Consider the following 13676-nt stretch of genomic DNA (forward strand, 5'->3'; position numbering starts at 1 on the left):
ACACAGCCACTCCAGAAAGCAAATTTGGCAGTTGCTTAAAAAAACTAAACATACACCAATCATATGATCTAGCCATTCCACTCCTAGGAATCTACCCAAGAGAAATAAAATCCGATATCCACACAAAAACATGTCATATTCCTGATAGAAAAAACTATAAACAATCCAAGTGAACATCAACTAACAGTAGGATAAACAAAATATGTTATAACCATACCAAGGAATAACATTAATGTTGTTGTCCAGTCCCCCAGTTGTGTCTGACTCTTTGCGACCCCACGGACTGTAGCTCACCAGGCCTCTCTGTGCCTCACCATCTCCCAAAGTTTGCCTAAGTTCATGTTCATTGCATCCGTGATGCCATCCAGTCATCTCATCCTCTGAAACATTCTTCTGCCCTCCATCTTTCCCAGCATCAGGGACTTTCCCAATTAGTCAGCTGTTCATATCACATGACCAAAATACTAGAGTTTCAGCTTCAGAATCAGTCCTTCCAACGAGTATTCAGGGTTGATTTCCCTTAAGATCTGGTTTGATCTCCTAGCTGTCCAAGGGACTCTCAAGAGTCTTCTCCAGCACCACAGTTCAAAGGCATCAATTTTTCAGCGCTCTGCCTTCTTTACAAAGGTCCAGCTCTCACAACCATACATGACCACTGAGAAGACCCCAGCCTGGACCATATGGGCCTTTGTCAGCAGAGTAGTGTCTCTCTTCCCAATACACTGTCTAGGTTTGTCATAGCTTTCCTGCCAAGAAGCAAACGTCTTCTGATTTCATGGCTACAGTCACCAGAGTGATTTCAGAGTCCAAGATGAGCAAATTTGTCACTACTTCTACTTTTCCCCCTTTATTTGCCATGAAATAATGAGGTCAGATGCCATGATCTTAGTTTTTTTAGTATTTAGTTTTAAGTTAGCTTTTTCACTCTCCTACTTCACCCTCATCAAGAGGCTCTTTAGTTTCTCTTTGCTTTCTGCCATTAGGGTGGTATCATCCGCATATCTGAGGTTGTTGATGTTTCTCCCACTTCTCCTGATTCCAGCTTGTAACTCATCTAGCCTGGCATTTCTCATGATGTGCTCACCATATAGATTAAACAAACAGGGTGACAGCAGACAGCCCTGTTGTACTCCTTTCTCAATCTTGAACCAATCAGTTGTTGCATATAGGGTTCTAACTGTTGCTTCTTGACCTGCATACAGGTTTCTCAGGAGACCAGTAAGATGGTCTGGTAGTCCCATCTCTTTAAGAGCTTTCCACAGTTTATTATGATCCACACAGACAAAGGCTTTGGTGTAGTCAATGAAACAGAGGTAGATGTTTTTCTGGAATTCCCTAGCTTTCTCTATAATCCAGGGAATATTAGCAGTTTGATCTCTGGTTCCTCTTACTTTCTAAACCCAGCTTGGACATCTGGAAGTTCTTGATTCGCATAATGCTGAAGCCCAGCACGCAAGATTTTAAGCATGACCTTACTAGCATGGGAGATGAGTGCAACTGTCCGATGGTTAGCACATTATTTAGTACTACCCTTCTTGAGAACTGGGATGAGGATCGACCTTTTCCAGTCCTGTGGCTGGAGTGATATTAATATTACTCAACAATTAAAAGGAACAACCTTCTAATACATGTTACAACATGAATGAACCTCAAAAACATCATGCTATGTAAAAAAAAACAAACACAAAAGACTATATATTATACAATTCCATTTAAATGAAATGTTTAGAAAAGGCAAATTTATAGAGACACCAAGTAGATCAGTGGATGCCTAGGGCTGAGAATGGGAGTAGGGATTAACTATAAATGGACATAAGGGAATGTTTTAGGATAATGGAAATGTTCTAAAAGTGGATTGCGGTGATGACTTACTATAAATCCTCTAATACAATTGAATTATACAGTCACAAACATTGACTTTCATAGTATTTAAGTTGTACATTAAAAAAATTATTTTTTAAGTAGTCAAATGATTTATAAAAAAAAAGAAATTCAAGCTCATTAGTAATCAGGAAAATGAAAACAAAGACAGGCAGAAATTAAGTCAGATAATACCAAGGCAAGAAGATATGGAGCAAGAGGTATTCATGCACATCACTGGTAGGAAATTAAACAAGCACAACCACTCTGGAAAATAATTTGTCCTGATTCTGCAGAGTTACCTATGTACATACTGTATAACCAGCCATTACTCCAAGGCAAATACCCTCAACAGGGACCAGGCAGTAAATATATTAGGTGTTTCAGACCATGAGATCTCCGTCACAAGTACCTCAACTCTGTCTCGTATCTCAAACAAAACCACAGACAAAATGTAAACAAATGAACATAGCTGTGTGACAATAAAACTTTATTTACAAAAAACAGGCAGCTAGCCAGATTTGACCCCTAGGAAGTAGTTTGCCAATCCCTGCTCTAGAGAAATACTTGTATGTGTGATCCAGGAAACATGTACAACACTTTTCATAGGACTTATTTATATTAGCAGCAAACTAGAAACAACCAAATGTTCACTCACAGAAAAAGGGATAAAAAAAAAAAAGGTCATATTTTTCAAACTGGAGTATGATACAGCAATGAAAGTCAATTATACTCTGGCTACCTGCAACGACATGGATAAATCTTACAAAATAATATTAAGTGGAAAAAGCAATTCATAGAAGAGATATGCTATGATTTAATCATCAATATATGATGTAACAGAGCTCAAAAAGCAAAACCAAATAAAATGCTACATTTCCTATGTATATGGGTGGGATTAAAAAAAAAACTACAGGTACAGTCACTACTGGGAAAAAAAGCATAGGAACAGTAGAATCACTGGGCTGTACACCTGACACTAATATCGATATAATGTCGTAAGTCAATTCTTAGGATATTCAACTGTATTGTAACTAATTCAACTATATCGTAAATACTTTAAATAGTTTAAAAAACTACAAAAATGGCAGAAATTCAGGATGGAAATTATCTCCCAACAGAAAGCCAAAGACAGGATCAGGAAGGAGCCCACAGGTGATTTCAATGATTTTGGTGTTGTTCTGGGGCTTATATTGGGGTCACAGGCTCATAAATGTTTATAATTTACACATGCAGGAAGAATTTAATCTTACATACGGAAGATATATATTAAATTTTTGTTTTTAATAAAAGGTAAACAATCTCTGTAATCAGCTGAAAAGTCCCAAAAAAGACTGCAGAGACTACCTGTGGCTGGAACAGAAAGTAAAGAACTTGCCACTAATAAGCAATCAGGGTATTTATATTCCATGCCATCCTATCAGATCATGAAAAAACATCTCAGGGCTTGTAACTACCTCTTGAATTCAAAAAGAATTGATAAAAGCTACATGAAAAAGTTGACAAAGGTCCGTCTATTCAAAGCTATGGTTTTTCCAGTAGTCCCGTATGGATGTGAGAGTTGGACTATAAAGAAGGCTGAACACCAAAGAATTGATGCTTTTGAACTGTGGTGTTGGAGAAGACTCTTGAGAGCCCCTTGGACAGCAAGGAGATCAAACCAGTCAACCCTAAAGGAAATCAGTCCTGAATATTCATTGGAAGGAATGATGATGAAGCTGAAACTCCAATACTTTGGCCACCTGATGGCAAAGAATTGACTCACTGGAAAAGACCCTGATGCTGAGAAAGGTTGAAGGCAGGAGGAGAAGGGGATGACAGAGGATGAGATGATTGGATGGCATCACTGACTCAATGGACATGAGTCTGAGTAAGCTCTGGGAGTTGGTGATGGACAGGGAAGCCTGGCGTGCAGCAGTCCATGGGGTCGCAAAGAGTCGGACACGACTGACTGAAACTGACTGATGTGAAAAAGTACTGAAAACTCCTCCAAAACTTAAAACATAAAAAAGTATTTGTTGGTTAACCGTATTTTAGTTCAATTTTTTGCTATCCAAATAAGTAAGTTTATAACTATGGCTCACAATTGTTATAAAACTTTTTTTTCATAGACCTATTTCAAGAAAGGTCTAACTAGAGTGCAAAGATTATGGAAGATAGGATTCTGGCCCCATCTGGTGGCAGTGCACTGCAACAGCAGATTCTAATTTCTTTTTAAGATTAATTCTCACTGGTTCATTCACTAAGCATAGAACACACATTTTTAAATCTTTCAAACAAGGCTTACTATCTAAAACAGGTTCTCTATCTTCAGAGAAAACTATCTACAGTTAAATGTATGCCTATCACAATGCTTTAAGCATCTACTCCTATTAAAAGTTTGTTTCACGCATCTATGCCCCTGGAACTCTCAGGCAAGGAGGCCCTCAGGACTGCACTGGTAAACACAGCCTATGGAGTCACCACATCAGGACCATCAAGGCACATCAAGGCAGTTTTCAGGGAAAAAAAACCTGTTGTAGTTTTAAAATATCCTCAAATTTTTGACACTCAGTTCAAAAGGTAGAGTTTAATTTGCCTTTCCTTGAACATGGACTGGACTTAATGACCTGCTTCTGAAGAGAAGAAAGTGGCAGAAATGATGGTGTGTAACTTACAAAGCTAAATCATCAAAGGAATGGCCATTTCCATCTTGCTTGGGGGAATCAGACATCATGCCACGAGGAGACTCAGGCAGCCTGCAGGGAGCTCTCCAGGGAGAATCATGACCTCCTGCCAACAACCAGCACCAATCTGCCCCCTCACACCCCTCGACCGCATCTCCAGGCTAAGCCAGTCCCAAAGAAACAGAAATCAGTGTGTACTGTCGTGGAAGCCACTTAGTTTGTGGGTAATTTGTTATGTAACAATAAATAACACAACAACTGATTACTTCCTAGAACCAAATTTTATCTTTAACAGGGAGTAAAAATAGCTCATTTCAGTGTAATACTATGATTTACCTGCACATTAATAAAATTTCAAATTTTCCTTCCTAATGCACTAAGTAGGGATCCTGTTCTAATTCCCCCTGAATTGTTTCATATTATTTCATAATACTCAATTTCTAATTCAGAGAAACAACCACCCAAGTAGATTTCAGTCAATCAGCAAAGATTTTTCAAACATGTTCCTTTTGGCATACTACACTAGTACCACCAGGGACTGAGTGGAGAACCCTGCCCTTGAGGTACTTACAATTTAATTTAGATTAATATTCATGAAATAATTTATATTTCTTAATTATACTTTTTCCCCTGGTTCTGAAGGTTCTAGGTCAATGTTAGGTTTGGAAATTGTCTTCCTTACCTCTGTGAGGGATCCACAAGCTACACCACCATGCAGGGCTTCATCCAAGGCAGATAGGGTTGTAGACAAAAATGCTGATGAGTGAGCAGCACACCTCTGTGTCTTTATCTCATAAGCCTGATCGAAGAAAAAGTTTAGTTCTTTTCAACCTCCATATTTATTCAAAAACATAAGCCAACTCCAAATTCAAATTTTAGCAGCTAGAACCCAATTCATGTTTTTTTTTCCTTCTATTACTTATTTATTCTACAACTATTTACTCTGTGCCATGGACTGTGCTGGGCTTCCCTTGTGGCTCAGCTGGTAAAGAATCCACCTGCAATGTGGGAGACCTGGGTTCGATCCCTGGGTTGGGAAGACCCCTGGAGAAGGGAAAGACTACCCACGCCAGTATTCTGGCCTGGAGAATTCCATGGACTCTATAGTCCATGGGGTTGCAAAGAGTTGGACACGACTGACCAACTTTTCACTTCACAAGGACTGTGCTAGATTTGAAGGCTGCGAAATAAAAGACAGAGCCCCTGCCCTCACAGGACTCATAGCCAACTAGAGACTATGAAACTAGGACTAGAAAGTAGGCAATTACAGTTAAACACAAGCTACTGTGATAGGGCAAGTGGAGACTGGCAAGTGGATTTGTCCAGGTCAAATCACCTGATCTGAATTTTGTGATCCAGGGACGATCTGGATGTGTGAGCTAAAACCTGAAAAGGCTATGAGATGGGCAAAGGAAATGTGCATGTTCCTGCCAAAGATCATCTCTGACCCTTTCCTGTACCTCACCACCACCCACAGACAAACTATCACTAAACCCTATTCATGCTACCTCCTACGTATCGCTCAAGGTAACTGACATTATACCATTGGCATTAACACCACACGAATAGTCCATGTCACAATCTGTCTGGAATACGGTCAGAGATACCTAACTAGCCCACAAATATTTCCTTGTTCCTTTTCAATCACTTGTCTATGTTTAAAGACTGAGTTTTTTAAAAAAACATACTAGATTACTCCCTTTGATGACTTATCATTGCTCTCAGAATAAAGTCCAAAATCCTTAACAGGCCTGCAGGCCCCAGTGACCTGACCCTGCTTGCTTCTCCAGCTTCATCTCTGGCCCCTCTCTTCCTCGCTATGTTCACTCAGACCGGCCTGACCTTCTTACCATACAAGCACCATTCTCCTGCTCTTCATGGGGGTCTCTGCATTTCCCTCTCCCACTGCTTGCAAGCTCTTCCCTGCTCCCCTCCCTTCCCAACCCCTTTGGCTGTCTCTCTCCGGTTCATCCAGCAGGTTTCAGGTGAAGTGTTGCTTCGGTGAGGGAGCCCTTGCTGACCCCTACACTAAGTAATGTCCCTTTCAGTTTCTAAGCTCTTTGTACTTTTCTCTGATAGGACTTACCATTACTACAATTAATTAATCATTTATACAAGTGTTTGTTTAACGTTCGACTGCTCCCTCTAGACTGTAAGCTACACAAGGGCGGAAAACTTTATCAACCATCTTCACTACAATCTCTCCAGTACCTGACGGATCCTTGGCTGGCACTCGATGAATATTGGTTGAAGGAATAAATGACTGAATAAATAAATTAACAAAACAAAAAATCTTTGCGAGGGAATGAACTAAGGCTAATCCAATATTTAAGGCAGGACTCTAAAGAATGACTGTTACAAAAGTAAATGTACAACAAAGGAGAAAGATGGCTCCTTGAATTGGCAATTGGAATGGTAGTGACACTGCAGCTGAAAGTGAAGGACGTGGAGATTGAAGGTGAATTTCCTAGCCATCATCTCCTGCTTAATTATCTGACTAGGAACATGCAATACATATTGAATCACAGATGTCAAATTAAAAGGTTCTCTTTGTGCTTTACAACTTTCAAAATAGTGACAGGTTAATTTGAACCTCCTAATGAAATCATCACATACGATTTTAACTCTTTAACTTCTCCCATAAAACAAAGTGAACTGTTCAAACCTACTCTTTGTTGAAGCCAATGACAAAGCTAAGACTAGTGCCTATCTCTCTTTCCAATTATAAGTCACCTTCTGATGATTCTGCCTTTAAAGTATTTTCCTTAGATCACAAGCAAAACCTGAACAAAAGAAAATACTCAATCTGTTTATTGTTTTCAAAGTTTCAAATGACACTAATATTCCTTCCTTCCTCCTCCACAGAGTTGGATCCTACTTTATTGCTCAGTGGTTACCAAATTTCAGTATAACAGAGTAAGCAGTTTACAACCCACACAAATAAATATGTTTGTTAAACACTGGACAGACTTTCAGGTAACTCTTACTCTGAGAAAATAAGACATTTTCTACCATGCACTAAACCTACATTTTGAAAAGCTAAAGGCATGACACAGAAAGTATGAAATAATAGTACAACTTCATTTGGGCTTATTTCAAAAGACTTTAACTCCTCTCAGGAGTGAGGATAAGTTTTAAAGCATTATTCATTCAATCAATAAGTCGGTGTAAGTCCAATATGCATACACTCAGATGTAGAGTAAATGATGATGGTAAAAGTTAGTATTATAGAGACAGGGGCATTCTAAAATTAAGAGTATATTATAGTTTAACCACGAGGTTCACAAATCCCCCCCAAACAAGTAAAAGAGAAAGATGACCTTTTGAAATAACACTGCCAGCTACAGAGAAAAAAAATTCCTGTTACCTCTCATTCCCGTAACTCTCTCCCATGAGCTTATAAACAATATAAATTCATTCTCATTAGAGGACTAACTCTTACATTGTGAGGGTTGGTATTTTTGAGGTGTTCATCTCTATTTTTGCTTTTACCTTATCCCCTAAAAGATTTTAAAGAGAATACAGAAGCTTTTCAAAATAAAAGTCATAACCAAACGATAACTCTGAAATATATATATACCGTTTGCATCTGGGGTGCACAGGCCCTGCTAACCACACACAGAAGTTCATGGACACCTTGATAACTAAGGCCAGTCATCTTCATAAGCTCCAGTGGGGAAAGACACAGAAAGTCCTAAAAAACATAAAGAGACTATTTTAAATATACATGTACAACAAAGATACTGGAATTAAAAGGAAGCTTTCAACTGACACTGTCCATGTGTAAATAAAAGCACAATTCATTGTAGATAAGTTTGTATGTTTCTTATAGTATTTTCCTCCTAAATATTCCTTAACTAAAAGATATGACATAATCTTATCTTCTAATTATCCAATTTAGTATATACCAGAGGACACACCAAGTAAAAATACATAGCAGCAGAAATCAGCCCAAGTGGATATAAGCACTGCCCCTGTGCCCAAAAGTCTGGACACAAACAGGCACCCAGAAAGGAAATCAGTTTCATTCAAAGCTATAAGATCATTCAGAGGAAGTATTTAATAATTGAGAGAGAATAAAACCAACTATGGACTGAAATGTTAAATATCATATTTTTAAGAGTATTTCAAAGTATGAAGATGAAGGTTATCAAATGTATAACAGAGAAAGCAAAGACATCATTAACACACAAAGCAATTGGAAAAAGAAAAAACTCCAGCATTCTCTGAAAGTCCATCTTATTAAGGATTAAATCCTAATGTACAATGCTATGACAGCGCAGGAGGGCCAAGAGGAGCTACTCCACGTTCAAGGTCAGGAGGGGCAACCTCGTCCAAGGTAAGGAGCAGCGGCTGTGCTTTGCTGGAGCAGCCATGAAGAGGTACCCCACATCCAAGGTAAGAGAAACCCAAGTAAGACGGTAGGTGCTGCGAGAGGGTATCAGAGGGCAGACACACTGAAACCATAATCACAGAAAACTAGCCAATCTAATCACACGGACCACAGCCTTGTCTAACTCAATGAAACTAAGCCATGCCATGTGGGGTCACCCAAGACGGACGGGTCACGGTGGAGAGGTCTGACAGAATGTGGTCCACTGGAGAAGAGAATGGCAAACTACTTCAGTATTCTTGCCTTGAGAACCCCATGAACAGTATGAAAAGGCAAAATGATAGGATACCGAAGGAGAAACTCCCCAGGTTGGTAAGTGCCCTGGATATGCTACTGGAGATCAGTGGAGAAATAACTCCAGAAAGAATGAAGCGATGGAGCCAAAGCAAAAACAATACCCCAGTTGTGGATGTGACTGGTGATATAAGTAAGGTCTGATGTTATAAAGAGCAATATTGCATAGGAACCTGGAATGTTAGGTTCCGTGAATCAAGGCAAATTGGAAGTGGTCAAACAGGAGATGGCAAGAGTGAACGTCAACATTCTAGGAATCAGTGAACTAAAATGGACTGGAATGGGTGAATTTAACTCAGATGACCATTATATCTACCACTGTGGGCAGGAATCCCTTAGAAGAAATGGAGTAGCCATCATGGTCAACAAAAGAGTTCGAAATGCAGTACTTGGATGCAACCTCAAAACTGACAGAATGATCTCTGTTCATTTCCAAGGCAAACCATTCAATATCATGGTAATCCAAGCGTATGCCCCAACCAGTAATGCTGAAGAAGCTGAAGTTGAAGGGTTCAATGAAGACCTACAAGACCTGTTAGAACTAACACCCAAAAAAAAAATGTCCTTTTCATTAATAGGGGACTGGAATGCAAAAGTAGGAAGTCAAGAAACACCCGGAGTAACAGGCAAATTTGGTCTTGGAGTACGGAATGAAGCAGGGCAAAGGCTAATAGAGTTTTGCCAAGTATGTACTGGTCATAGCAAACACCCTCTTCCAACAACACAAGAGAAGACTCTACACATGGACATCACCAGACGGTCAACACTGAAATCAGATTCATTATATTCTTTGCAGCCAAAGATGGAGAAGCTCTATACAGTCAGCAAAAACAAGACCAGGAGCTGACTGGGGCTCAGATGAGTGAACCACCTTATTGCCAAATTCAGACTTAAATTGAAGAAAGTAGGGAAAACCACTAGACCATTCAGGTATGACATAAATCAAAATCCCTTATTATACAGTGGAAGTGAGAAATAGATTTAAGGGACTAGATCTGACAGACAGAGTGCCTGATGAACTATGGACAGAGGTTCGTCACACTGTACAGGAGACAGGGATCAAGACCATCCCCGTGGAAAAGAAATGCAAAAAAGCAAAATGGCAGTCTGAGGAGGCCTTATAAATAGCTGTGAAAAGAAGAGAAGCGAAAAGCAAAGGAGAAAAGGAAAGATATAAACATCTGAATGCAGAGTTCCAAAGAATAGCAAGGAGAGATAAGAAAGCCTTCCTCAGCAATCAATGCAAAGAAACAGAGGAAAACAACAGAACAGGAAAGACTAGAGATCTCTTCAAGAAAATTAGAGATACCAAGGGAACATTTCATGCAAAGATGGGCTCAATAAAAGACAGAAATGGTATGGACCTAACAGAAGCAGAAGATATTAAGAAGAGGTGGTAAGAATACACAGAAGAACTGTACAAAAAAGATCTTCATGACCCAGATAATCATGATGGCATGATCACTCACCTAGAGCCAGACATCCTGGAATGTGAAGTCAAGTGGACCTTAGAAAGCATCACTACGAACAAAGCTAGTGGAGGTGATGGAATTCCAGTTGAACTATTTCAAATTCTGAAAGATGAGGCTATGAAAGTGCCACACTCAATATGCCAGCAAATTTGGAAAACTCAGCAGTAGCCACAGGACTGGAAAAGGTCAGTCTTCATTCCAATCCCAAAGAAAGGGAATGCCAAAGAATGCTCAAACTACTGCACAATTGCACTCATCTCACATGCTAGTAAAGTAATGCTCAAAATTCTCCAAGCCAGGCTTCAGCAATACATGAACCGTGAACTTCCAGATGTTCAAGCAGGTTTTAGAAAAGGCAGAGGCACCAGAGATCAAATTGCCAACATCCGCTGGGTCATCCAAAAAGCAAGAGAGTTTCAGAAAAACATCTATTTCTGCTTTATTGACTATGCCAAAGCCTTTGACTGTGTGGATCAAAATAAACTGTGAAAATTCTGAAAGAGATGGGAATACCAGAACACTTGACCTGCCTCTTGAGAAACCTATACGCAGGTCAGGAAGCAACAGTTAGAACTGGACATGGAACAACAGACTGGTTCCAAATAGGAAAAGGAGTACGTCAAGGCTGTATATTGTCACCCTGCTTATTTAACTTATATGCAGAGTACATCATGAGGACCACTGGGCTGGAAGAAGCACAAGCTGGAATCAAGATTGCCGGGAGAAATATCAATAACCTCAGATATGCAGATGACACCACCCTTATGGCAGAAAGTGAAGAGGAACTCAAAAGCCTCTTGATGAAAGTGAAAGAGGAGAGTGAAAAAGTTGGCTTAAAGCTCAACATTCAGAAAACTAAGATCATGGCATCTGGTCCCATCACTTCATGGGAAATAGATGAGGAAACAGTGCTAGACTTTATTTTTTGGGCTCCAAAATCACTGCAGATGGTGAATGCAGCCATGAAATTAAAAGATGCTTACTCCTTGGAAGGAAAGTTATGACCAACCTAGACAGCATATTAAAAAGCAAAGACATTACTTTGCCAACAAGGTCCGTCTAGTCAAGGCTATGGTTTTTCCAATGGTCATGTATGGATGTGAGAGTTGGACTGTGAAGAAAGCTGATCGCCAAAGAATTGATGCTTTTGAACTGTGATGCTGGAGAAGACTCTTGAGAGTCCCTTGGACTGCAAGGAGATCCAACCAGTCCATTCCAAAGGAGATCAGTCCTGGGTGTTCATTGGAAGGACTGATGCTGAAGCTGAAACTCCAATACTTTGGCCACCTCATGTGAAGAGTTGACTCACTGGAAAAGACCCTGACGCTGGGAGGGATTGGGGGCAGAAGGAGAAGGGGATGACAGAGGATGAGATGGCTGGATGGCATCACCGACTCGATGGACATGAGTTTGGGTAGACTCCGGGAGTTGGTGATGGACAGGGAGACCTGGTGTGCTGCAATTCATGGGGTCGCAAAGAGTCGAACACGACTGAGCGACTGAACTGAACTGAAGAGCAATTTGCTTACCCTTGTGTTTAAACATACAACATCCACTTTATATATTTTTCTCACTTCACTGATAGAAAAATAATCCTAAAAATTTTTCTTGCTTTCAAGAGAAATTACCTATTTTGAGTATTGTCTCCTCATTTGAGTCATATTTCTCATGTAATTACAGAATTTCTTTACAAGGACAAAACTTCTCTAGAATCCCAAATAAATGGCCAGGTGTATTTCACCTTCTGCCATGAGCATTCTCCCGACCCAACCCTAACCAAAATGCAAAACTCTTGAAATCATATTTGGAAATACAAGGTAAGTGGTTTGTTATTTTGAATTAGCAAGCACCATCATTTATCTTTTTTTATAAACCTAAATGTTCATATTTCAGATGCAATTAAGAGTTATTTTGAGAGAGGGATAACTTAGGTGTGGTATTGGGCTTTTTTTCTTTTTGCAGTTTGAGACAGTTGTAAAATAACTTAATGTAGCTTTTTGCAACTGTGTATTCTATAGTATTTTTTCATTTGGTGAAATTTTAACTGTTAATGTTTTTGGCATTGTGCTTTGTACCATTTATTAAATAAAATTATTTAAATTGAAAAAAAAAAGAGTTATTGGGAGGGAAGTTCAAGAAGGAGGGGACATATGTATACCTATGGCTGATTCATGTTGATGTATGGCAGAAACCAAAACAATATTTTAAAGTAATTATCCTCCAATGAAACACATTTTCTAAAACTTGAAGCAAAAATTTTTTAAGAAAAGAGTTATTTAGGTACACTTAAGACTAATTTGCACTTAAGGTTTCTCACTGAGAAAAATTAAACAAACTGTACCTGACAGGTAACGATCTGATGTCTGTTCAGACGGTCACAAAGCTCTTGTGGTAAACCCACTCGTCTTAGTTTCTTGCTACCCATGCCTCCAGATTCAGCAAGAAAAAGAACGCTGAAAAAACATTGGAAAATAGCATAAGCAGTAGCAGATGGGCTATCCACAACACTCTACAAAATAAAACATTTTTCAAAACTACTGTTTGTCAAACATGGAAAGAAACAATATAAGAATCTGCATTTCACAAAAATTCTTTAAAAATTTATTAGACAAATATAATAATACCATTTCACATTTATATAGTATCTTAAGATTTTCAGTTCATTCATAAACTTTATTTGGATGTGTAATTAATACAAATATTTCCAAAGAGCATTCCCAGAAAGTCTGCTTTCATTGCACTGAAACGATAATAAACTTATTGATTACCTTCTATGTGTCAGGCACTCTTCCAAAGCTTTACATCAATTGCCACATTTAAGCTTCTCAACAGCCCTATAAGAAAGGTTGATGACAGGTCCCATTTTTACATATGAGAAAACTAAAGTCTGGAAAGGTTAGCCATTCCACTGTTACCAGAAATAGTAAATGGTAGATCCAGAATTTGAACCCAGGAAGTCTGACTCTGAGGCCTAGATAACCTTAGTCAGTA

At 39.1% G+C, this 13676-nt stretch overlaps 1 protein-coding gene across 10 annotated transcripts in view; it reads right to left on the bottom strand.

Annotated features, from left to right (window-relative positions):
- Positions 1-13676, bottom strand: part of RAD51B (RAD51 paralog B) — a 761238-nt gene that overhangs the window by 744908 nt on the left and 2654 nt on the right. For 7 of the 10 annotated variants that reach the window (XM_088839518.1, XM_055435705.2, XM_088839516.1 and 4 more), the window contains exons 2-5: positions 13454-13519; positions 13027-13138; positions 8107-8220; positions 5209-5325 (exon numbers count right to left, since the gene is read on the bottom strand). In XM_088839518.1, the coding sequence (XP_088695644.1) occupies positions 5209-5325; positions 8107-8220; positions 13027-13110 (315 nt within the window). In that variant the 5' untranslated portion in view covers positions 13111-13138; positions 13454-13519. Of the gene's footprint in view, positions 1-5208; positions 5326-8106; positions 8221-13026; positions 13139-13453; positions 13520-13676 lie in introns of those variants that run through there. The other 3 variants (XM_088839521.1, XM_088839520.1, XM_088839514.1) reach the window with 2 other exon arrangements.

This window comes from Moschus berezovskii, chromosome 9 (genome assembly GCF_049115385.1).
Source record: "Moschus berezovskii isolate FMDL1 chromosome 9, NW_MosBer_1.0, whole genome shotgun sequence".
NCBI classification, from domain to species: Eukaryota; Metazoa; Chordata; class Mammalia; order Artiodactyla; family Moschidae; genus Moschus; species Moschus berezovskii.